This window comes from Ixodes scapularis, unplaced genomic scaffold (genome assembly GCF_016920785.2).
Source record: "Ixodes scapularis isolate PalLabHiFi unplaced genomic scaffold, ASM1692078v2 PGA_scaffold1__304_contigs__length_218370807, whole genome shotgun sequence".
NCBI classification, from domain to species: Eukaryota; Metazoa; Arthropoda; class Arachnida; order Ixodida; family Ixodidae; genus Ixodes; species Ixodes scapularis.
Window position 1 is genome coordinate 81261273 of NW_024609846.1, and position 23057 is coordinate 81284329.

At 46.5% G+C, this 23057-nt stretch overlaps 1 protein-coding gene across 1 annotated transcript in view; it reads left to right on the top strand.

Moving 5' to 3' along the window:
• The window catches only part of LOC8035258 (sodium-dependent serotonin transporter), a 74401-nt gene extending 55789 nt beyond the window's left edge, over positions 1-18612 (top strand). The window contains exons 5-12 of the mRNA XM_040219116.1: positions 3470-3604; positions 4294-4397; positions 5197-5321; positions 8242-8354; positions 8989-9120; positions 12319-12418; positions 14823-14923; positions 18385-18612. Coding sequence (XP_040075050.1) covers positions 3470-3604; positions 4294-4397; positions 5197-5321; positions 8242-8354; positions 8989-9120; positions 12319-12418; positions 14823-14923; positions 18385-18612 — 1038 coding nt within the window. The remainder of the gene's footprint in view (positions 1-3469; positions 3605-4293; positions 4398-5196; positions 5322-8241; positions 8355-8988; positions 9121-12318; positions 12419-14822; positions 14924-18384) is intronic.
• The last annotated feature ends 4445 nt before the right edge of the window (positions 18613-23057 follow it).

The following is a 23057-nucleotide window of genomic DNA, read 5'->3' on the forward strand; positions in this document are numbered from 1 at the left end:
AAATATAGGTTCAAGAATTAAATAAAAAAGAAAGCTTTGCAACTGTTACTCTCACTTAAATTACTGGTACTCTAACTTGCTCATATTTTTGGAGCGACTTTCTCCGTAGTTGAGCTCCAGACACTTCTTCGAATTGCGTTTCCCAGTGCACATTCAGCTTAACACAATGCTAACTGACACCGCCTGGATATCTTCCCTCAGAGAAATGCCGAGAAAAATCAGAAATCTGCCAGTAAACCTTTGCTGAGCACTTGGGTCGCACGGCTCGACGTCACAGAGTTACATAAAATTGATTACTTTTCCGGGCAATAACTAGGCACATTTCATTTTTCCTTTTTTTTTTTTGAATTGTGACTATTTCCTAATTGATTTACATTTTAGTTCAAGTAACTGTAACTTACCATGTTTATATCTTACAAGTACCTGTCAATGCTTCAATAATCACGACCAACAACTCGATTCGCGCGTTACATTAAAAAAAGAAAAGAAAAGAAAACAGGTGCCCATCGACTCTCGCAGAAATACACTATAAAAATCGCGACGCGGATGGATCGTCGTTATCTCCCAGTTTTCCAATTTTCCTCTTACCTCGGACGACTTTGATCATTAAAATCCGCCTTTATAGTTTTTAGGCACCCGCGTATAAACGCCGGGCCGAAATAATTCGGAGAACGTGGACGATCGAGTAACGAGAAGCGCTCATACCCTTCGACTTCATCCGAGCTCCCGAGCCCCCAAGCCACGAAACCGGAGGTGTCCCCCTTTCTCCCCCGACTTCTCAAGCAGAAGGAAACGTGGCAGCAAGTCGGGGAGACGAGGCGTCAGGAGCCCGCTCATTACGAGACCCGTAGCTAGGACCCCGTGCCGCCACTCGGAATGCCACGGGCTAGCGAGCCATGGTAGCGCAAATTGCTGGCATCTGGGCGGGGATCAAGAGGAGTCCCCATGTGTGCCCCTTGGCAGACATATCTGCCTTCCCTTCACTTCCCCCTTCTTCTTTGTTTTTATTTTATTTCTGTATTCGTCGCAATCGGCGGGCACACCGGATGTCCATTCAACGTATATTACCGTTTTACGATTGAAAGCCGATATTTAAAACAGTTAGTAACTGAAACCTATGAAGACCGTTTGCTATTTAAAGCGGAGCGCAAGTTCGTTTCCTTCTTGCACACGGCTTGCCATGATATCAAAAAGCCGAGCTCTCATTGGCTGATTCAAAACAAAAAGTGGGTAAACCTCGAGGCATCTAGCATTGAGGTCTACCCACTATCCTTTCAACCAAAGCCAATCAGAGCTCGACGTCCTTCTGACGTCACCGCAACTTCTGCGCAAGAAGCAGACGACTTGCTCTCAGCATAGCGGACACCCCCAGCGCAGATTGGTTGTTCGAACGCATGCGTGCGTTGCAGTGTGGCGAAGAGGATAGAGCGGGCAGATGAAGCTGAACAAAACTTGGCGGCGCTTGCAGACGATCAACGCTGTTGCTTCCTCCTCATAGCTTGCATCGCAAAGGCGGTCCATAAATCATGTGACCCCGATGGTGCAGTTGGAAACACTCTCGAATGTACATGTTTGCAAGTCCGGACGCAGGGCGCCGACTATCTTGCTCGATTGAGGTGCGCTTGGACGCGTCATAATCCGATTACGAAGCCTTTCTAAGGCGCTGTAATCGGATTATGGCCGCGCCCAAGTGCACCCTAACTGAGCAAGATGGCGGCGCTCTGAGACCGCAATTGCAAACAAATTTTCAGCAGCAACACCGGCGCCACACTCTGGACGTCGGATGAACTACTGCCGTCGCAATGAGCGATTCAGGTCCCAACCAGGGCCGGTTTGTTGGTGACTGCGCTCGTCTCTCCCGGCGCTTAAAATCAAGAAGAATCTTAAAGTCACATGACCAGCTCTTTGGAGTCAAGAAAAACACTAGAAGTGCCTAGTGTTCCAGGCAAATGGCTACCGTAAGTTCGTCCTTGCTATAATCGGATCCGTGTACCTCCGGGGCGACATGTAAAGCCGACAGGCAATGCCTACGTCTGCTGAGCGACATCGGGTGCAACGAAGCCGGTCACTTAACTTTAAAATTCCTCTTGCGGCTATTTTAGTCGCCAGGACAGATTTCTGCACTCACAAGCACACAGGCCCATGGCGGTAGAGACGGAATTGGAGTCCGTGTAGCGCGGCAAACTCTAAGCGCTGAGATCGATCGCCTGGAGACCAAGAACGAAAAAGAGATGTAGAGGCACATGCCTAACTTTTTGGGACATTCCATGCCATAAAAGGTAATCAAGGCTATATCAAAATTCTAATTAATATGGGCTCTGTGATACCCAGGCAATTACACTTCTCGGAAACATTACAATCTTTTGTCAAGAAAACAGAAATCTACAATTTTCTAAATGTAAACCAAAAAATTCAGTGCAAAATAAATTGTAGAGCTGTGGACTAAAAAGTATAAGCGTTCAAAAGTTTAATTACTGCTTATAGATATTTTAGGGCTTTCATCTTAAATATTTTCGAGAAACATGGCGATGCTTGTTGTTGTTCAGTTTAAATTCTCATTGCAATGCATGCGCCGGAGCATTGATGTCCAAGAAGGTTGGGGATGACGTTCGCCTTGAAAATCAAACCCGCCAAGGCGCAAGATAAGGCACGTAAGCACCCACGGCTGCGGCTTCGTGACGATGCCAGCATACAACGCGGTCAAGTCGACGATCGCGTGTTCACCTCCATACGAATTGCGACTAGTACAGGGCGCGACGCCGTTAAAACAAAGAAATGATTGCCGATTTTTTTTTCTTCATACAATTGAAAGGCTGTCATACAAATTTGGGGCACTAACCTAAGCGGTAAAACTTTGTGCCCGCGAACACTATTTTGGAGTAATAGAAAGTTTTAGTAGATCGTGTTTTCAGGCCACGCTAATCGTAGCGGGAGCTCGGGCTGCCACTTCGATGCATGCCCTGAAGCGCGCGCTCGTAGCGGTAGCGGGCCTTTGAAAACGATCTACTAAAGCTCCCTAATCTTTGAACAAGCGCCGATATCACGCACACGCAGTGTCGCGCACTTTCCCTCGAGGTGCCCACGAGACGTTCGTCATAACCCTTGACAGCTTTGTGATGAAAATCCGCAATATTTTTGACACGCGATTGTAAGCGTGGTTATGATTAATTGTGTTATGTGTATGCATAGACAGCGGGAAGCTAGTCAACTCAGATGGAACGTGTGGTGTCTACACTGTAGATGAGAGATACAGTGCAAGACCTTTGCTGGCCTGGCGCCTTGTGCATCGCAAAGGAAGGATACAGGAACACACGCGGGTGCGATGCTCATGGATACCAGATCAAGACAGACAGGACTGGGGGTTGAACCCAAGTCCCAAATTCACTGGGCATGATTTATACGAACGAGATGATGAGTTGTGGGAAAGGAACGCTTTTTGTGTTTCACATCTTTAGTTTCGTTCTTCCAGGCGGTCTGGGTGACAGCTACAATGCCGTACGTGGTCCTGCTCATCCTACTGCTGCGAGGGGTGACCCTGGACGGTTCCATGGACGGCATCAAGTACTACCTCTACCCGCAATGGGACAAACTGCTGTCCAGCGACGTGAGTACAATTCGGGTCACCCTTGCCTGCCAGTTCACCTCAAAGACGCGGACAGTGTGCATTTGGCGAGAATTTATACGTTGAAACAAAAAACAAAAAAACAAACAAACAAACAAAACAACATCGATTAAGAAATGAACAGTCCTGTTTGAATGCACTGTACAGTCACAGCGATAGACACCGGGCCCTAATGTATTGATAAGTGTTTTGAACCTGATATACGTGGAGGAACCGTCATCACTGTATGCTCAGAGCGATCTCATTGGCTACGGAGCATTAATGAGATAACTGGGCTATGTCACGCCACGCTTGCCTTAAGCTACCAGTGATAATAGACCTTCCCGGTTTTTCCTCGTCTCCAGCCACAAATAGTTGACAAATCCGGTATGCGAGGTAAAAAGAAAAGCAGGTTTACAACCTCGAACAAGTAAAATAATATAGAAAAGGCAAAACAAGGACGATAGACAGTCGCGATTAAAACGTGGGCTTGTCCCATGGCGTGGCGAGCGGAAAACGATGTTTTCCCTTCATACCGGAAGTTCCACGATTCAAGATGGCGGCGCCCGCGTATAAAAGGTTTATAGGTGTATCCTGCTTCACTAATAGTCGAAAAAAGCTCCGACTTCATGTTCGTACTATAGCTTCGTCGCGCTCTTTACCCACCATTCGACTGAACCACTTCTTTGTAGGTGTGGATCGACGCTGCAACGCAGATCTTCTTTTCGCTGGGACCAGGGTTCGGGACTTTGCTCGCGCTGTCCAGCTATAACAAGTTTCACAATAACTGCTACCGGTGAGTAGGGCTCCATCTGTGGCGAGCTACATTCTACGTTCGTTTGGTTGTTCCTCGGTTTTGTCTGTACACGTATGTATTTAGTATTTTAGGAGAAAAATGTAATGAAAAGTTTGAAGTGTAGTCGTGTTTGCAATGTCGTTTTTCTCCATGTTCCGTCTCGTTTAGGGCGGTCTAATTAAAAATCAGCCACAGTCGAAGTCAAGATTTTGAACACCCCATACTTAGAAAAGGAACAAAAAATCGGACACACACAGACCTGTATATTATCCACTTTTTGTGTTCCCAAGTCGCAAGTGTTTAAAATTTTTCAAAACCACCAGCTCACCTGCATGTTCTTTGTTGTTTCTTACAGTAAAAGTGTTTATTTCTTAATTTTGAGAAAAAATTTACCTCTTGGGGCATTTATAGAACAAAATATGTGGCAAATGACACAGTTCGGTGGATTTTTTTTTTTTGTTTTCAAGTTATGGATTATAAAGTGGTCAGGCGTAGACGGACTCTTTTTGTGCCTGTCGGGGCTTTCATATGCCTTACCTCATTTACGTTCCTTCTTACCCGAAATTCTCCGGAGGTATTTTCATGCTCAATTTTTTAAAGATAAAATTCTCGAATTTTTTTTTAACAAAATGTGAAACTGTGTTTTTTCGCAATGTTCGACGTGGTTAAGACAAGAACGATTGCTAACTTGGACAGCGTGGCCCAGTGTCGTCACATCTTACCACACTCAACGTCTAACATGTTTTCCCTATCTTATTAACCGAAACGTGGAAATTTTCCTCTTATTTTTTTTCTCCAGCGATGCATTGTTGACCAGCATAATCAACTGCCTCACGAGCTTCCTAGCGGGATTCGTCATCTTCTCGGTGCTTGGCTACATGGCTCATGTCCTGCAGAAAGACATCAGCAACGTGGCCACCGACGGTAACAACATACACAGTGATATCTAGTGAATACGGACCCCCCCCCCCCCCCCTTAAAAAAAAAAACGTTCGTAACGTGAGTTGTCCATAATAACGAGACAGACGTGCATGTATTTAGCCAGTTCGTCAAAGAAAAGTTTGTCAATATAGCCAGGTTTCACTATTATTCCGAGGTTCCTATACGAGGCGTGAGTGTAGCAGTCAACAGAGCGAAGGGTACAAACCAGAACATATCTATGGGCGGTACCCAAGAATTGTGAAACAGCTGTAGTTTGGCGCATTATTCGTGGTGCGCGGTACGCGTTCTCAGAAACCTTCTCCAGAAGCTACTACGTAAGTTCTTCGCGTGCACACGAAACAATCATTAGCCCGCGCGTGTAATTTTTTTTTTTTAGTTAGGAACGTTTTAGGCAAATATGACACGTAGACTTTCCCCTAAAGTACCTGGGAGAGTTAATCACTGCAATCAACAGAGAAAGCTTGACGATTGAAGACAGTGAAAATATCTTTGGACATCAAAGAACCAGTTTTCGCCGTGGTCTAGGCTGGACGCTTCGCCATGGGAGGTGCTACCGCGCACAGTATTCTCTTTTTAGGTTTATAAAATTTTTTGGTGCCTAAAACTCCAATCAAGTTTCAAGGACGTGCATTTAACGCTTAAAACTGGCGGTTAGCGTGAGTTTAAGCGTGATAATTTTTAAAGTGTGCAGAGAATGGACGCTCGCCGTGTCTGGGCTTGATATTATTTCACTATGTTCAAAGCACTTCGCACAGTGTTATTTTTTTTTTTGTCTAAAATTATTTTGCCTTTTTAATCACCAAGCTACCTCCTTAGATTACAGTGAATGAATCTCTTGAGTGCTTTGCGGAAAAGTAGGTGGTCCAGATTTCTGAGAGCGCATGGAGGCTCCCAAACATCTTATCATCGCTTCTCAGTGATTGAGATTGTGGCACTAGCCGATCAGGACGCCGGACAACGAATCACAAACCAAGAAGAGCGAATATAATATGAACGTCCATCGTTTTTTTATAGACTCTCGGTGATTATAGAGCGAATAATAAAAGCGAGCAGCATCGTGCCCTCCCACGTGGTCATTCAATTGCTCTGACGAAAAGGCGTCCGTTCGTTTTGCAACCGACACTGCGTGGCGACTCATGGAGCATGATGCCGGTCTTCGTGTCATTGGTTGAACTGATAAAAGTGGAGACTACTATTGCCGCTGACATTGGCAGGTTAATAAACGCAGGGCGGCGCCAATTATATGTTAACTGGTTTGCTCTTTGTCATTTTCATCGACTAACGACTCAATCTCATTGGTTGCTGGGGGATAATCAGATTTTTTGGGGACTCACCCCGGCCACGCGTTCCTTAGCTGGTCAGTGAGTATGATTTCTGTTGTTGGTGCATCGCGGTACCGGATGCACGCGGATACTTGCGGGAGTGCGGGCTGTGTAGGGAGAGCCCCGCTGATAACCGCTCCTCCCTCCGGGAGTCGAACGTTAGAGTTTGAAGCATTCAAAAGTGCTACTATATGTATTCATGACAATTTTTATATATTGTAAGCGACTTAATTTTTCCGAGCACCTAAGTTTTGCGAATTTCGCGAATCGCCTACAATTCGCGAAAAATAGGTCCCGCGAGCAATTCCGGTAAAATGTAAACACAGTGGAATCTATATGGAGGTCTCACCGCGTCGCAAAAAGTAGAACCCGCGAATTATTCCAAAACTTCAGCTTTGACCTAAAACACGAAATATTGAGCCCGCGAAAAATAAGTCGTTTAAAGTAGATACATCGGGACGGTGTGCATCGTTATTGTATCGGCAAAAATGTCGTATAGTCGGTACTCTTTTTGCGCGCATCGGCAGTAATGTTTCTTGTTGTGTATGCTATTTTTCTGGGTTGCGACGTAAAAACAAAGTCACAGAGTCTGTTTACTGACCCTTAGATACCCTTTGTGAGTGTCGAAGCCCGTCTACAACGTCGTGTAACAAACAATTAAACCGTTTCATTCATATTTGGCCCTAAGGCAGTAATCTTTCAAATGATTTGGCCGGGAAGGTCATGTACGTCAGTTTTGAAAACCAACGAGAGGCCGCGTTTTTTTAAAATACTATTTGAATTTGTGGAGTTTCTCTGCTCACATCCAAGTTTGACGCGCTGCGGACGGTGGTGCTCCAATATATTCTCAGGCGACAAGACGAACGTAGTGTTTAATGTCTGCTGTTTTAGATTTTTTCTTCTCCGGCCACAGCAAACGACCCGCGTGATAACTACGAACAAGCAACAAGACATACAACAAACGATCACGAATATGGTAGACTCCGGCAGAAATAACCTGAAAAAGAATCTCCTGGAAGCTGAGACGGGCAACGGTTTTTCGCTAAGAGACTTACCCTGAAGAAGTGGTCTTCTGGAAGACCCAGACTGGCGCCCTTGTTTCGTGCTTCTTCAGGTTGTTAAGAGAGAACACTGACGAAGCTAGGTCTTCCAGAAGGTTTCTTTTTGAATGCCAACACTAAGGCAGCTATTGTTGTGTCCTCCCCCAATTGTGGAGAATCCTCCGGTGTTAATACCATAAAATGTTCATGTTAGCATCAATCAAGCTATAACTGGTATTCACTGGACTCCATTTTTAAGTCCGTTGTCACGGCTGCTGTGTTCTCCGAGGGACCATGGCAATGTTCACACTGTCTGCCCAGGACTACTATGAACGACCGTCTTAACGACGTATAATGCATGGCTGCGGAAGTGTTCCGGAAACTTTACGTCAGCATTCGTCCAGCAGGAATGAAATTGGTTAGGTACGCCAGTAAATATCACCTATATAATTCTACATCATGTCTCAAACACAAACGCCATTAACGTTCTCAACGAAAGTTGGATGCCAGTTAAGTCACTGGTGCAATGGGATGTTTCAGGTCCAGGACTGGTGTTCATCGTGTACCCTGAAGCAATTGCCACCATGAAGGGCTCGGTCTTTTGGTCCATTCTCTTCTTCCTCATGCTCATCACGCTCGGACTGGACAGCACGGTACGGCCGGCACAGAGTGACCCTGCACCCCAGCACTTCATCCTCACCTGTACCGTATCCCCCCTCCACACCAACTGAAATACCGCCCTTCAGTAATCTTCTCCATACTCAAAGTGTAGTAAGCGTTACAAAATGACGTGTTCAAAATCTTTCCGGTAGCAAAGTATACCTTCTTCGGAAAGTTTTTCTCTTAACGAGAAGTAACCTATTTTCTTCCTTTTTTTCTGCGAAACGTGTGTTCAACACCAACCTTGCCAAGACACCCCATTGTGTGCCGTATTTCCATTCAAAATCAAAAGAGCAAAAAAGCTAAAAGGACGACATTATATGGGTGCGCTTTTTGCTGTGAAAGTCAACCCTATCCGATTGGTTTTAATCTCCTCGCTAGCCCGAGCACAGCCAGAATCAAGAGTTTTGCATGACTGACTGTTCAAAATTTTGTTTTACTATTTGTACCTCATCGATAACTTGAAACGGTTCGCGCAAAAGGTTAATGCGTTGCTTTTAAGGTAAATTAACGCATTTTCGGGACATGTTAACTTTACCAACACACTTGGTTGCACCTTACAAAACAAACAAGTAAGGGTCATTTGTTACTCCGTTTTAATAATGTGTACGTGTCTGGAACTTGCAGTTCGGGGGCCTGGAGGCGATGCTGACGGGCCTCTGCGACGAGTACCCGACGGTTCTCCGGCGGCACCGTGAAATCTTTGTCGGCGTTGTCATCATGTTCATCTACGCATGCGCCCTGCCCACCACCACATACGTGAGCGCCGGTCCCGTGTCCTGGGTGTTGTGAGACTGCCAAATGTTCGCGGAGCAGCCACGCCGGGGTAGCATGTCTTCTGCAAGAGGGATCGTTACATCTGCTAACCACCACTGGAGTCTAGAAGCCAGCAGTTGGTGAAGATGTCGAAACGAAAATCGCGAAGGTGCTGCTTCTCGGAAGTTTCTGCATCTATATGTCATTTCTGAACTGCCTTCTGCAGGCTACCATCTTTGTATACTGGGCTTTGAAATTAGTTCTTAGATTTCTCAGGAGTCCATTATACTGCGAAACATTAGGCGCAGCGCATACGTCCACAGCCCAGTCATTCAGCATTATGTTTGCTTTGGTGATAGGGACTTTAAAAACGGATACGATGCACACGTGACGCAAGCAGAGTATATAAAAATTAAGATTTTCTTTATGAGATCAATCGGATGTATTCTCATTTAGATACGTTTTTTTGTATTTAAATAAGAATTTTATTTTTTAAATAACTTTTTTAAAAGAAAGAGTTTTTTTTTTCGACTACATTTCTTAAACATGTCTGGCTGATTGATCCTTGTATCTGCCCAATAACGGAGAGCAGCGTGTAAGAGAAATCGACTGACAACTTAATTACATTGTAAAGTATAAGAATGTTCTACTCTTGACGTAAACTACGCCATGCAAGAAGAAGAGCGGCTTCATTTCTTTCTATTATTATTTAACGAGAAAGCTCTTTATGATGTAATACTTCAGCGACTCGAAACAGTGTAAAAACAACTTCCGCTCATTTACTTTTTTTCTTTATTTTAGAAACAAATATAAAGAGCACAAGGACGATGAGCGTCGTGACGATGCAATTTTGGCGCTGCCAGATTGACTCGGAGTATAGCCAATCAGAGGGCGAGAATTCGCGCCTCTCAACGGTCTCGCAGTATCAGTGGCAGAAGGACGTTCCTCTTTTGCGTCTGAACCCACGGGACCATTGGACGACCTTACCGGTCGCTGTTCTCATTAGCTAATTAGGATTGGTCTTCTTTGTGATTTGCGGGGAACGTGTGCGGCGTTTGTCTTTCGGATTCGAGCGTAATCCGTCCAACCAGCGCTCAGTGTACTGACGTCTCCGCGCCGCTTCCGTCTCCCCCTCTCCCTCAGGTTTTCAGCGTATTTCTTTGTACTGCACATATTTATACATTGAGACTTTATGAACTGATGGCGAAAATAGTGGAGAAGACTGCAATAAATGTTTACACCTTTTCACTCACCTGAAGTTATCAGTAATTAAGGTTTTTCTTAGTTAACTTGATAGTGTGAGGTACGTGGAATTTACCCAAAAATATTTATTAAATTAAAATTAGAGACAGTTGATTTTAGACAAACGAAAACAGCAAAGTGCCGTGACAGAAAGTGCGGCACCATTTGCGCCAAATAAAGCCACGAACGAAAGTTTTCCGTACATATTGCGCCAAAGTACCATTTTTGCTGAAAATTGCGCCACACCTGCGTCGAGCAGAAAAAAAAAAAGCTTTGATTTTTGGTTAATTTTAATATTTATAGAAATAGGACGAAAGAAGAAAGGTACAAACACGTATTTCACAGCGTCTCTACTCACCGTAAAATTTGTTTTATCTCGGGTCGGAGGAGTCGAAGTATCGAACACGTCCAACCAAAAACACATATACTAAAAGGGCAAGTCATGGAACATTCGCTGCACTTGATTGGTTCAGTCGAGAAAAGAACACTCATAGGAAAGATGGGAGAATGTCATGATGTTTGATACTGGCCGGTCGTTGACGAGCCGCCGCTCGTAGCGGCGGCTTGTCAACCGCGCTGGTCGGTTGATGCGCTGGCTGGTTGATCGCCGACATCGTCTAAGTTTCCAGATGATGCCGACGACGGCAAAAGTTGAAAGTCGCGAGAAAGCATTGCCAAGTTGTAGGATGTCGGATACTGTGGTTAAACAGAACCAGAGTCTTGAACTCTCGATGAGATCACTTGATTATCTTGTCTGCCGCATGCCTCCGTGTCGCATCTCACCAGCGCGCTCATGCGTCGAGCTTCACCACTTTGCACAGGAACGATAGGAGCAGCGGCTGACGTGGGTGAGCGCCTGGGTTAGCGTGATGGGCTGAGTAATTATGGTCAGCATTTTACTGCAGGTCTATCGTTTTTGGTGTTCATGGTAGGTTGATCTCTCATTTTAAAAATCTGCGCAGACAGAGAGAGCAAACGAACGTGAGTCTATTTGAATGAGTGGTAGCCAAGGTTGTTACCGTGCAGCTGGCGATCGAAGAAACAGCGAACTTTACTCTGGTTCCGACACCGCTAAGGAGCAGCGTCACTTGAACAAGTGTAGGTTTTCATAACATTTGGGGTGGTTATTCTGATATTTTATAATCTTAAAGTCTGGAGTTTGGAAGGTTAATAAAACTTGGAAGACACATTTTTGTTGATAGACGTGTTAGCGGATATGCTGGATATTGCAAGCATTGTACAGAAATTATATTTACAGGCTAAATAAATTACCGACTGTGAAAAAGCGAGGGGAGAGAAGCTTTATCTCAACTGAAGTGTTATGATATGATTATTTCTTATTTATATTTAGCACCCATTGTAAGTGGAACCTACTCTGACTACAGCCTTATTTCTAAAAACAAAGCCTTGTGTTCTTTTGGCACCTTATCTATTATTATTACAAAAGGAACTACTTTAGTGACGCAATCCCTTTTTCATTTCAAGTGATGTGTTAACAGATGTTGGCACTTGCTCTAGAAGCGTCAGTGGCTGCTCCAAACCAATATTTTGCCCGCTACAGAACCTGCTACAAAAGGCCTTATACCGCTTCGATCACTGAAAGTGCCTCTTATTTCTCATTTCCCTAGCATGAAAACGGGACAGGTGCCATGAGAAGGAATGCTGCGTCAAGAAGCTACGGTGTAAATATAATCTAGCTTTCAGGATATTTATTTCCTTTAATTTTTTATCTTGTTTTTTTTTTTTTTGACCGAAGTCCACATTTGAACGGTTAATCTGTTACAAACTTAGTCGGCGATCAATGCGGTAATCAATTAATGGGTAGGCTGGTTGATGAACTTCACGTCCATACATTTTTATGTTCTCTAGGCGCTTTCTGTGAGAACCGTCTTCTTGCATAACCGTCACGGGGTACCGAAAGCGAGGCGAGGTTGTCTCAGACTAATGTATTCCGTCCAGGGAGGCAACTACATCGTGAGCCTTCTCGACACCTACGCGACTGCCACGGGCGTCCTCTTCATCGTCTTCATCGAGTCCATGGTCGTGTGCTGGTTCTACGGTGAGCGCACATTTCCCTTCAGTCCCCACCCCTGCCCGCTTCGGTCTGAATGGGCATCATACTGGCGAGCGGTCGTGTATCACTATTGCGTGGTGCACGTTAAAGATCGGTATAGCAGCCTTACTGCACTGGCTAAATTGCTCATCTACAGTGGGTAACAACTTCGCAATACTCTGGCAGACTAAACTCCTGCTGTATAAACAACAGCGGCGATATTGTTTTTCAACTATTCCCGCAGTACTTAGGGATTCTGAGTAATATCTCCATCCATGCCCACTTTGGTCTGGACGAGCATCGCACTGGTGTGCGGTCGTGCATCACTACTGCGTGGTGCACGTTAAAAACTCCAGGCTATACGCAATTTCACCTTAAGTACAAACGCAGCCGTCGTAAAGAACTGATGGCACCAATCAGACAGCGTCAAAAGCGCACCATTATGATGTTCGTCATGTTTTGTACGTTTTCGATCATCGCTGATCTAATCCTGAACATAAAAGGCCCAGTGATTTGCGCTTTTGACGCTGTTTCGTTGGTCCCATTACCTCGTATCGTCGGCTGTGTATGGACTTTAGCTGAAACGAAGTATAGCAGTTGTACAGTACTGGCGAAATTTTTATTCTACAGCGGGAAACGTTGTCGCCATATACTCTGGCAGACAAAATTCACGCCATCAAAACCACTCACAACTAAATTGCTTTGTTTTTCACCTTTCATAGAGGTTAGCAGTAGTACTCCACTGCCTGAATATTTTTTTTTATTCTAATGTGTGGAACAATGTCGCCATACTCTGGCAGACCAAATTCACGCTGCCCAATTACAAACGTCTAATTTGTTTTTGTTTTTTCAAGTTTTAGTGCGGCTTTTGGAAACGAGAAACCGTTAGCATGAGTGCGCCTTATGGCGAATTCCACTGGGCGTTTTGGAGCGCGCCGGGGTCAGTTGACCAGATCCGGACTGGAGCACACGATTCGAACGGGGTCGCGCCGCCTACGAATCCCCAGTGGAACATGACCACTGCTCCGGGGCCGGCGGATGCCTTCCCGTCATTCAACTGCCCGAGGATTCCCTTTCCGCGGCCGCCGCGGTCGTTTCGAAGTCGTGTTTGACTCACGTGTTTGACTCACGAGCGCCAGGAATGGTTCAGGCGCTTCTAGCAAAGATTGCCGGAATGCCCGTAGCGCGGCAAATACCTTCTCTTCTCCTTGCTGGAAAACGAACCGGCTGTCGAGCCAAGGGTAATCAAGCGGCCATTACGAATTCTTCTGATGTCGAGACAATCTAGGAGCCTAGCCCGCGACGTGCTTCTTCTTCTTCTGGGGCGAGATGGGCGAGATCAGGCGAGATGCCCCACAGAAAGGAAGTCACGTGTGTGCGCCGAGGGCTGGCCCGGCTGGCTTCCGGTTGAATCCGCCGAAATCGTGGGAGCGACTTTTCTCGTTGTAATATGTACCACCAACTAGCTCAGCTTCTACCCCCAGATCGAGATCTGGAGCGGGAGCTAATCCAAAACGGCCAGTGAAACACGTCGGTCTCGATCCCGATCGCCCAGTGAAATAGGCTCGCTCCAGAAAAGTCGATCCCGGCGCGCTCCAAAACGACCACTGGAATTCGCCATTAGACGAGCAGCGCCCTGCAGCGGGCCAGCCATGCCAAGTCGGCGCACGCGCTGCATTCAGACATCACGATCTGGACGGTTTTTGTGTGGAATGTCGAGAACCGTATACCGTGACCCCGTTTGTTTCCGCTCCAAGCGCGCAATCTGGCCAGAGTAGTATGGCGCATATCCCGCAGCCTTTAACGCGTACATCACCCATAAAGTCAGTGAGAGCTTATTAAGAAACGCGGGGCGTGGTTTATGCAGAGCGCAAGTTTGTCTGCTTCTTGCGCAGGGGTTGCGGTGTTGTCAAAACGCCGAGCTCTGACTGGCTGCGATTGAAAGGTTAGTGGCTAGACCTTAAGGCCGCTAGCATTGAGGTCTACTCACTATCCTTCAATCAGAGCCAATCAGAGCTCCACGGCATGACGTCACTTCAACCTCCTGCTCAAGAAGCAAACGAACTTGTGCTTCGTATGATGTTCATGCTAGGTGTTACGTTCTTCCGCGTTCTTTTCAGCTAACACCGAAATCTCATTTGTTGCCGAAAGACAATGATATATTCTGGACTCGTTACCCCTCGCATTTCTTAAGACTTCAGTGACCATAGTAGATATCACTCGGGTGCATAGTAATAAAGAGACAGAGAACGTTGTGCCAAAAAGAAGACCAAAGACGTGCACCACAGCCGTCGCTGCACCCTCACTTGAGCCTTGTATTCTTCACGCAGTTATAATGGAACTAGGTGTATGAATAGCGTTGCCTGCCAGAGAGGGGAAGAGTTTTTGTTTCTTTGCTCAATTTTCGCAGGGGCCAATCGCTTCTCTCAGCACGTCAAGGAAATGCTGGGTCATCTACCCGGCCTGTACTGGAGGCTGTGCTGGAGCTACATCAGCCCCCTATTCTTGTTTGTAAGTTGGCGATTTAACAAAAATGCATACATGTTGAAAGAATGGCGACGCACACACGCGTTACAACAGAAGTGCCGAAGATTTATATTCGTGAAGTAATGTAGGCTGGTAAGCCCAGGACGGTCTACCTATACTGCGCGTTCCTCGCGTTCCCAGGAACTTAATTTTAGAAGACAATAGATAAGTCTCACGGGCATGAGACGTGTCCTGACGTCAAAAGGGGTGGGTCGGTGCGAAGGTGATGCCCGCTAAAGGTGTATCCACACGACGGACCGGGCCGCGGACCGATTGATCACGTGGTGCGCGGTCCGCGGGCCGCCCGGCTGCAATGAGCATCCACACGGCGGACTAAAAAAGCAGACGACAGAGCGAACGGACCGGTCTAACCCTCGACCTCACAGCTCCGTCAAACGCATGCAGCGAGCTGCTTTGAGGCTGTTTGTAAGGAGCCAAGATGGAGGTTGAACGAAAGGGACGTTTGGCCGCGGTGGCGCTTGCGTTGACTATTTCATTTCATTTATTGAACCTTAAGGGCCCGTGAGGGCATTACATAAGGGGGTGATCATTCATATTATACATTGGAAAAACAGACAAAAATAATACATTCAGGAAAAGGTTGGTAAACAGTTAACAACATAAAAAGTGCGATTGAAGACTTGATTTAAAGGCGTTTGGTTCTACGATGGTGACGATGGAGGATGGGAGGCTGTTCCAGTCTTTGATAGCTTGTGGGAGGAAAGATCGGTTGAAAGCGTTTGTTGAGCCAGAGATCCTTTTGATGGTACAGGCATTGTTGAGGCGAGATGATGTTCGATCGGGAGGTGATAATAATGCTGTTTTAAGGTCAAGACAGTCATAATAAATTTTGTGAAGGAGGCAGAGCTGAGAGATGTTCCTACGAAGCTGCAAAGAAGAAAGGTTGAGTTGACTTTTTAGGAAAGAGACACTGATGGAGTTATCGTACGTGGAGAGGATGAAACGAGTGGCCCTGTTTTGAATTGCTTCCAGATGATTGATAAGGTAGCCTTGAGAACGAGGAGGACTTAAGTGAACCGAAAAAGGCACGGGGACATCTTTAGATGATTATCTGAGTAGTCGTCGCGACTATTGCCCCACAGAGCGGGGAATTGCTCCATAAGCGCGACGAAGTAAAAAGCTCCATCGTCGCACAACAAAAGGTTCGTCTTCTTCGTCTTCAACAGTTGGCACCAAAAGAAAACGACTTTGGATTTGGATTCCAATCCAAACAACAAAAGTCAGCTTGTTGCCAGACTTAGCGCTTCAATTATACTAAAAACGCCGCGGTCCGCCGCCAAGGTCCGGGCGAGAAAAGTCGCTTGGCATTTCTCAGAAGCGCGGGCCGCGGACCACCGGCGGACCTCGAAAACGGGTGACGTAAGATCACGTGATACGCGGCCCGCGGACCGAAACAGCAATTTGGTCCGTCGTGTGGATACACCTTAACGGGCTGGCGTCGAGCTTCCCTCGCGACGTTGCCTCCAACCTGCATTCCGCACGATCGTGATCGTCGTTTTGGGGCAGACATTATGTGGGAGCCTGAATCCTTCACGTGCATCCGCAGGTCACTAAGCTCGTTCAAATGGTAAACTTTCGGTGCATGTTACCCTTTGTTGTTGTTTTTCCATTCGCGTATAGTCGCTGGCAGCTTAAGAAACGCCAGGGTGTGGCTTATAAGACTCACGCCTCTTGCTTTTGCGATTGGTTGTTCAACACTCTTAGCGCCAAGTGCCTCAATCTGATTGACTGTCAGTGACTCAGTGTCTATAGTGGGCTTATAGATAGTCTGCACACACGCCAGATTACAGACGCCATTGCTGATCTTCTCCCGTTTTACCAAGATACCGAGTCGCTGAGGCGGCCATTGACAAGTCGCTGAGGCGGTCGCTGAGGCGGCCATTGTAATTGGCCATTGATACCGATTACAAAGGCTAATGCCCCGGAGTACGGTAGTCTCTAAAATTGGAATAATCTGTCCTGCTGGGGTAGGGATAACGTAAAGTTAACAGAATAAAAAACAACAACAACAGAAGGTTGGTCATGGCGGTGACCATGCACAGCTGCCGCAGGGAGTCCATGCATGGCACAGCTGCCGCAGGGAGTCGCACATTCGTGGCCAAATTTAATAACTTGTATGTTCTTTATAATTTTATGGAACATACTGGGCGATAGAATAAAGTAATACTCCGTTAAGGTCGCACATGCCAGCATTGGCAGCGTTCCACGGATGCTGCTATATGTGCTTGCCACATTCCGACAAGCCGGAATGCGGCGATAGTCATTGGCAAAACAAATTAAAAACAGCTCGCAAAAAAAACTAAGAGACACAGGACAAAGAGGGAGAGAAGCACACACTGGACTAGCGCTCAAGCCAACTTAAGGGGTAACTGCAAATAAAAAAAAGTGTATTTTCAAACAGCCTAATTGGGACAAGCATGTCACAAAACAAATTTTCTGCCAAAACGAATTTTTTTTACATCAATATTTATTGCGCGAGACTGATTTTAGTTTGCGGCTATTTCGTCCGTTTTAAATCGCGCGCCACAAAGTTGGTATTCTACGTCACGGAGTGGCTGCTATACATCACGGTGTGACGTATTCCAGCCACTCCGCGCGCGTCGAGAGAGCGGGTGTTTAAAAATGTGGAAAAGTTGTGAATCCGATTAAATTGCGTCCTGCGGCATAAATATTGCTAAAAAAAATTGTTTTTTCGCGGAAGTACTGTTTTGTGACATGCTTGTCCTAAAAAGGCTGTTTAAAAAAAAAAAAAACTTTTTTTTTCTTTGCAGTTACCCTTTAAGAAATGCAGAGAGCACTCTCTTAAAATGACTGCGCGTTTACTCACCCGGAAAACACTCAAAGAGCCAATCTCTGCAATCTACTAAATGAGCTCGGCGAATGATGAAGCAAAACAACCGTAAAGACCTCAAAATTAAGTGTGCACTGAGGCATTACACAATGCAAGCATGACGCTTTGCATTGCGTAATGCCACAGCGCAGACTTCATTTTCACTTTTAATTCCTAAACGGACGTTCCTCCTCATCATTCGCTGAGCTGATTTCGTAGATCGCAGAGTTTGGCTCTTTGAGTGTTTTGCGGGTGAGTAAACGCGCAGGCATTTCTCAGAGTGTAGATTATCGCTCTCGCGTTCTTGCTTCGCAATTCGTTCTTTGACATTTGTCCATCTCATTGGCCGCGAAGCGATGCTCGGGGTGTATCCACACCCCGTGTTCCCTAAGCCGTGGTTAATACATCACACAAAAGACAGTCTGCAGACACATTGCTTGAGGCGTGTTTCTTCATTACACGAGGTGCGTTCGCAGATGATTCTGTCATCATGTCGGCGTCGGTCCCGTGTCTCTTTTACGACGCACGACCAGTGTGGCTGGCGGCGACTGCAGTCAGCACCCCGTACACCGGAAACTCCCTTTGGCCACCGCAGGTGATGTTCCTGTTCGCGGTGCTCCGTTACAAGGAGCTCGAGTGGGAAGACTACACGTTTCCCCGCTGGTCCATCGCCGTGGGCTGGGTGCTCACCACGTCGTCCATGTGCTTCGTACCGGGCTACATCCTCGTCGCCTTCGTTCGCACCAAGGGGACCTTCAGAGAGGTGACGGCTCGATGCGCGCACAAATTTTCCAAGTCGGACGCCGTACGCTCGGATAGATGACTAGGCCGGGATGAATGAGTGGCTGAAAAAAAAATTCTCGGTTCCTTGCCTTGTCCGGCAAATGAACTGTGGTCCCAGGCGCTCCGCACCCTGATGTGCACGATCGCAGCTCACACTAACTGCCACGTCATGCAACGTTAAAGTGTCGCGTGACGTCATGATCTCTTCCAGAGTGTCACGTGACGTCATGGAGGCACGTGACGTACATCGTGATGTCAGGTCGTGGCGTCACGTGACATGGGGTCATGGTATCATGTGACATGACGTCACGGTGTTACGTGACACCGAGACGTTTAGCGGAAAAAAATGTCCCAGCCACGACGACCCTAGAGGGGACACCCCAAGATCCGCTAAGAAACCCCGCCAATCACGTCAGCCGCCGTAAAAAAGAAACTAAACGCCGAATAGATACGACTTGACACTGCATTGGATCGTGCACTCCACAACAACGACAACATGGTACATCGGACTACGGCTATACAACCAAAAAGACGAGGTCTGCTCTTTACGTCATCCTCAGATGAACTTCTACGCACCCGAAGGGTAAACCAGTTGAAGCTTGAAGACAGTATTAATGGAGGGGGCGTATGCTGCGCGACAATGTTAGCGTAAACACGATGTCGGATATATATCTTTTTGTTATCACCTTAGTAAGTAACATGATATAAAAGAACGGGCAGACAAGGTTCTCACCACAGGAACAATCTTCGAGGTGGAGGGTATGAGACGAGACATCACAAGCTCACAGTTCGCATTAGATTCAGGATGAGCGGGTTTGCTAAGTGATTCGAATATTATAGAAACATGACATGAAAACATAGGCACACACTGTCACTTGTTTGTGCTAGCAGTGTCGCGCTTTTTATTTTTTACCTTGGCGTCCAGTGAGCCAGTTCTAATAGGCTAGCGGAGAGGAGGACACCAGCTATACAAGTATTGGCTATATACGACTTGCAGTGACGTCACATCAGCAGCCCATTGTGGTGGCTTTGCTGCTGGGCGAGTACCTTCTGTAACACGCATTTCGTGCCACAGAATTTGCTGACTCGACATGAACAAGTAAGGATGGCCACCAGCCTGTCACAATGGCGTAACCTGCAAGCCATGTAGGCAGTCCATGCTGTAGAGTGCCTCAATGTCGCTGGGCTGGCAGCCCTCCCAGAGTAGAGACAACGGTTGTTTTGTACCGAAGCCTCCATCTTGCCTTCCACTTTGTGCAACCATTTATGAGCCAATTTCGCAGTTGTAAAGCATTATCACAATTGAAACGACGCGTGATAACTTTTAAAACATGTAACGTTACCTTTTCCACCAGGTATGACTTTGCGATTGACACCGGATGTATTGAAAATGGAGACACAATGTACAGAATGATGAATGCATTTGCAACACTTCATTGCATTACCTGGTCAAGAAAGTCACTACTCGAAATAATTTATCCCGAACCCAACGAGTATTTCCAATTCTGGCATTTTCACTGGCACAAGCCGATCCAGCACTTTCACGTATACCAGGTCAACATACCACGAGAGGCAAAAGTGGCGGCCGCGGCCGAAAAGGATGTCACCACGCTAGCAAGGCACAGCCATTAAGGAACATTGAGGTACTCTATATTATAATGTAGCGATGACGTTAGAAGATAAAACGTGACCTTGTCTTCTGGGTGGTCATAGACCAGAGGACTGATGCCGGTCTTAGCAAGAGCAAGATCTAAGCTACACCGCAGGCAATGCCACGTGGTTTAAATTGAACCCTTGTTGCTTTCTTTTTTTTTTCATTTCCAGAGGATGGTGATCTGCTTCCGTCCTCACAGCGCGGCAGCCCGCAAGCTGAGGCAGGGCGTACCGGTGCACGTCTAGTCCGCCCTCGGCGACAACTCCTCTTGAACGAGACTTCCTCGTGCGCAGCTCCGTACCTGGACCCGAATGGCGCCGAGCCCCAAAAACGCGAGGGCCACTTTCACCCCGAACCCAGTCGGGAGCCTGCTGGGGCAGCGTGGCGTGCGAACGCCACCGCTAGGATCTGTCTGTCTGTCTTAGGGTGCCTTGTCGTCTGTCTGTCTCGGCTCGTGGAGACGTCCGCTGTCGCGTTGAACGCCTCGTGCGTTACGAAGCTTCAAGGCCTCTGAGCTGTAGAATGGAGCCAAAGTATTAATCAACGCTACGCGTTCGAGCTGAGACACGCCAGATTGCGCGTAATTCAAACATATTTGAAGGCGATTGGGAGGCAAAATTGCTGGGATGTCATACTTGGCAAAGGCTCGTTCAGGCACCCGGTGTGGACGTGCGCCCAGCGCATATTGGCAATTTTCACCACGTCTTTTCGACCTTACTTTCAAGGCTTCGTCTTTAGACCGCCATGCGCTGTGAGAATCTGATACATCTGAGAAGGCTGGAAAGCGAACCTTCCACCACAGCCTTCTGTTCCAACCGCTAGGTGCCGTCGATGTCGCTGGAGTCGCCAATAGACCATTCCACTTCTAACCGCCTTCTGCGCACGGCCATCCTTGTCTCCTGGACACTCGAACGCGTTCTGATTATGCGCAGTCTTTTACTGAATCTCAGACACAAGCACTAGCCCAGTGACGCGACATTTTTTGCCTGGGAAATAGGCGCTGGGAAGGTGTGAAGAAGGCGTCAGTGACGCTACATTTCTCTCCTGTGGGAATCGCTCGCACCTAACACTCATGCCTTCTGGTACACTGTATGCATCCTCTCTAGAGTAACCAGAAAGCTACGCTCAGAGAATCGGCGCCCCCCCCCCCCCCCCCCCTCCCTCTCGTTCGACGCCATTACGACGTCCATTCGTCCGTTCGCATCACGTGGCATTCGTTCACGTGTCAGCGGCTTATGAGAGCCGCCATATTTGGTTCTTAGAGCCACACAGGCGCCGTTCGCGACAGTTACGAGTTTTCAAATGTGCGACTTTTCGAGCTGTATGTACTGTGTTAAGAGATCATTGCCACATCGGTTTGCTCGTTTGTGAACTGTTTCAGCTGCCAGATGCCTGTCGTTGGTTTGGCACGAACCCCCGCCCCCGTGAACTGTTTCAGCAAGCAGGACGACGGAAGGCCCTTTTTGTATTAAATCTTAGGCACGTTGGCAAAAGCTGGTGACAAATGACAATTGACAACACCTTGATTCTAAGCACCAAAATGGTTCACGTGTCTGTACTCTAAAAACGCAACCTATTTAAGAACTCTAATATTCTTATCCTCGTGTTGTGGGCGTCTCTAGACGGCTCTTTGCTGGTTTCGCTGAAAGACAGGCGTTAAAGAAAGGCAGGCCGGTGGTTCGGAATAAATATATATGCTTGGTCTCCACCTGCTCTTCCCGTTCAAGTCAGTCGAGATACTTAAGTGTACAATGCCACTAATTTGTTTTTTATCTTGCTTGTGTTTGCGAGTATTCGCAGAAATAAATAAAACACGAAAGTCATTTTTCGACAAATATTCACGGACTTCTTTTGAACAAATTTCATTTTTGAACAAATATTTCACAATTTTTCCAGCTTTGCTGAAGCTTTATCGGCTTTCAGAACGTTCGACTTTTTTTCTTTCTGCGCTCGTTTGTTACTCATTTCTAGTCTCGTAACAGCCGCCCATGTAACGTTCGATCGTGTTCTGCTTGCTCCAGTTAGGTAAGTTGATCTGAACACGGTTAGAAAAAGATAAAACACAATGTTTCACTTATAAACAAGAAAATATCAACTGCGCGTTGTTTGTGTTGATGTTCATTGGAGCAGCCCGACTTCTTAGCGACCATGGCTGTTGAGGTTATTTTCTTGACCGGGCAAACAAACGGTACACGCTTGGAATATATGTCATCGCATCGCGTGACATATAAAAAAAAACGTGTTTTTTGCACCGAAATAATTAGCTAGCCATTGCTACAAGCTTATCTTAAGCTTCAAAGGAATGTAGTGCTAGCTGTTAAGGTCATGTGTCAAAACTTGCATTTAGCGAATTCGATTGATTGATTGTCATTTTTTATTCCAAAGCTTTTCTGTTTATGGATACGTCCTCCTATAAAGCATATCCATCGTCACCGAAAAAAGAAAATTAACGAAAAAGAAACTGAATTTGTTTGCAAGCGGACATCATTTTGATACAGCAGACGAAGAGCGAGCTTTCCGACCCATCTTTCAGATGGCGCTCGTGCCCATGACAAGCAACGCAAGCAGATGTGAACGCAGATGTCTGGGTAAACATACCAGCAAAACTTTGAAAGTCGAAGTAAAAATAAACGACAACGGAACATCTCCCTTCCCGTGTCTTTGTCTTTCAACTTTCAATGTTTTTTTTTCCTCGTCTCTTTTTTTTTTTTAACTTTACCGAGTACCTTTACCGCCTGATGAATGCAAACGTAGGAGGGGCATGCGTTCACGTTCCCTTATCGCCAATGTCATCGTGAGTTGCGCCATTTAAAATATAAAGATGAAAAATA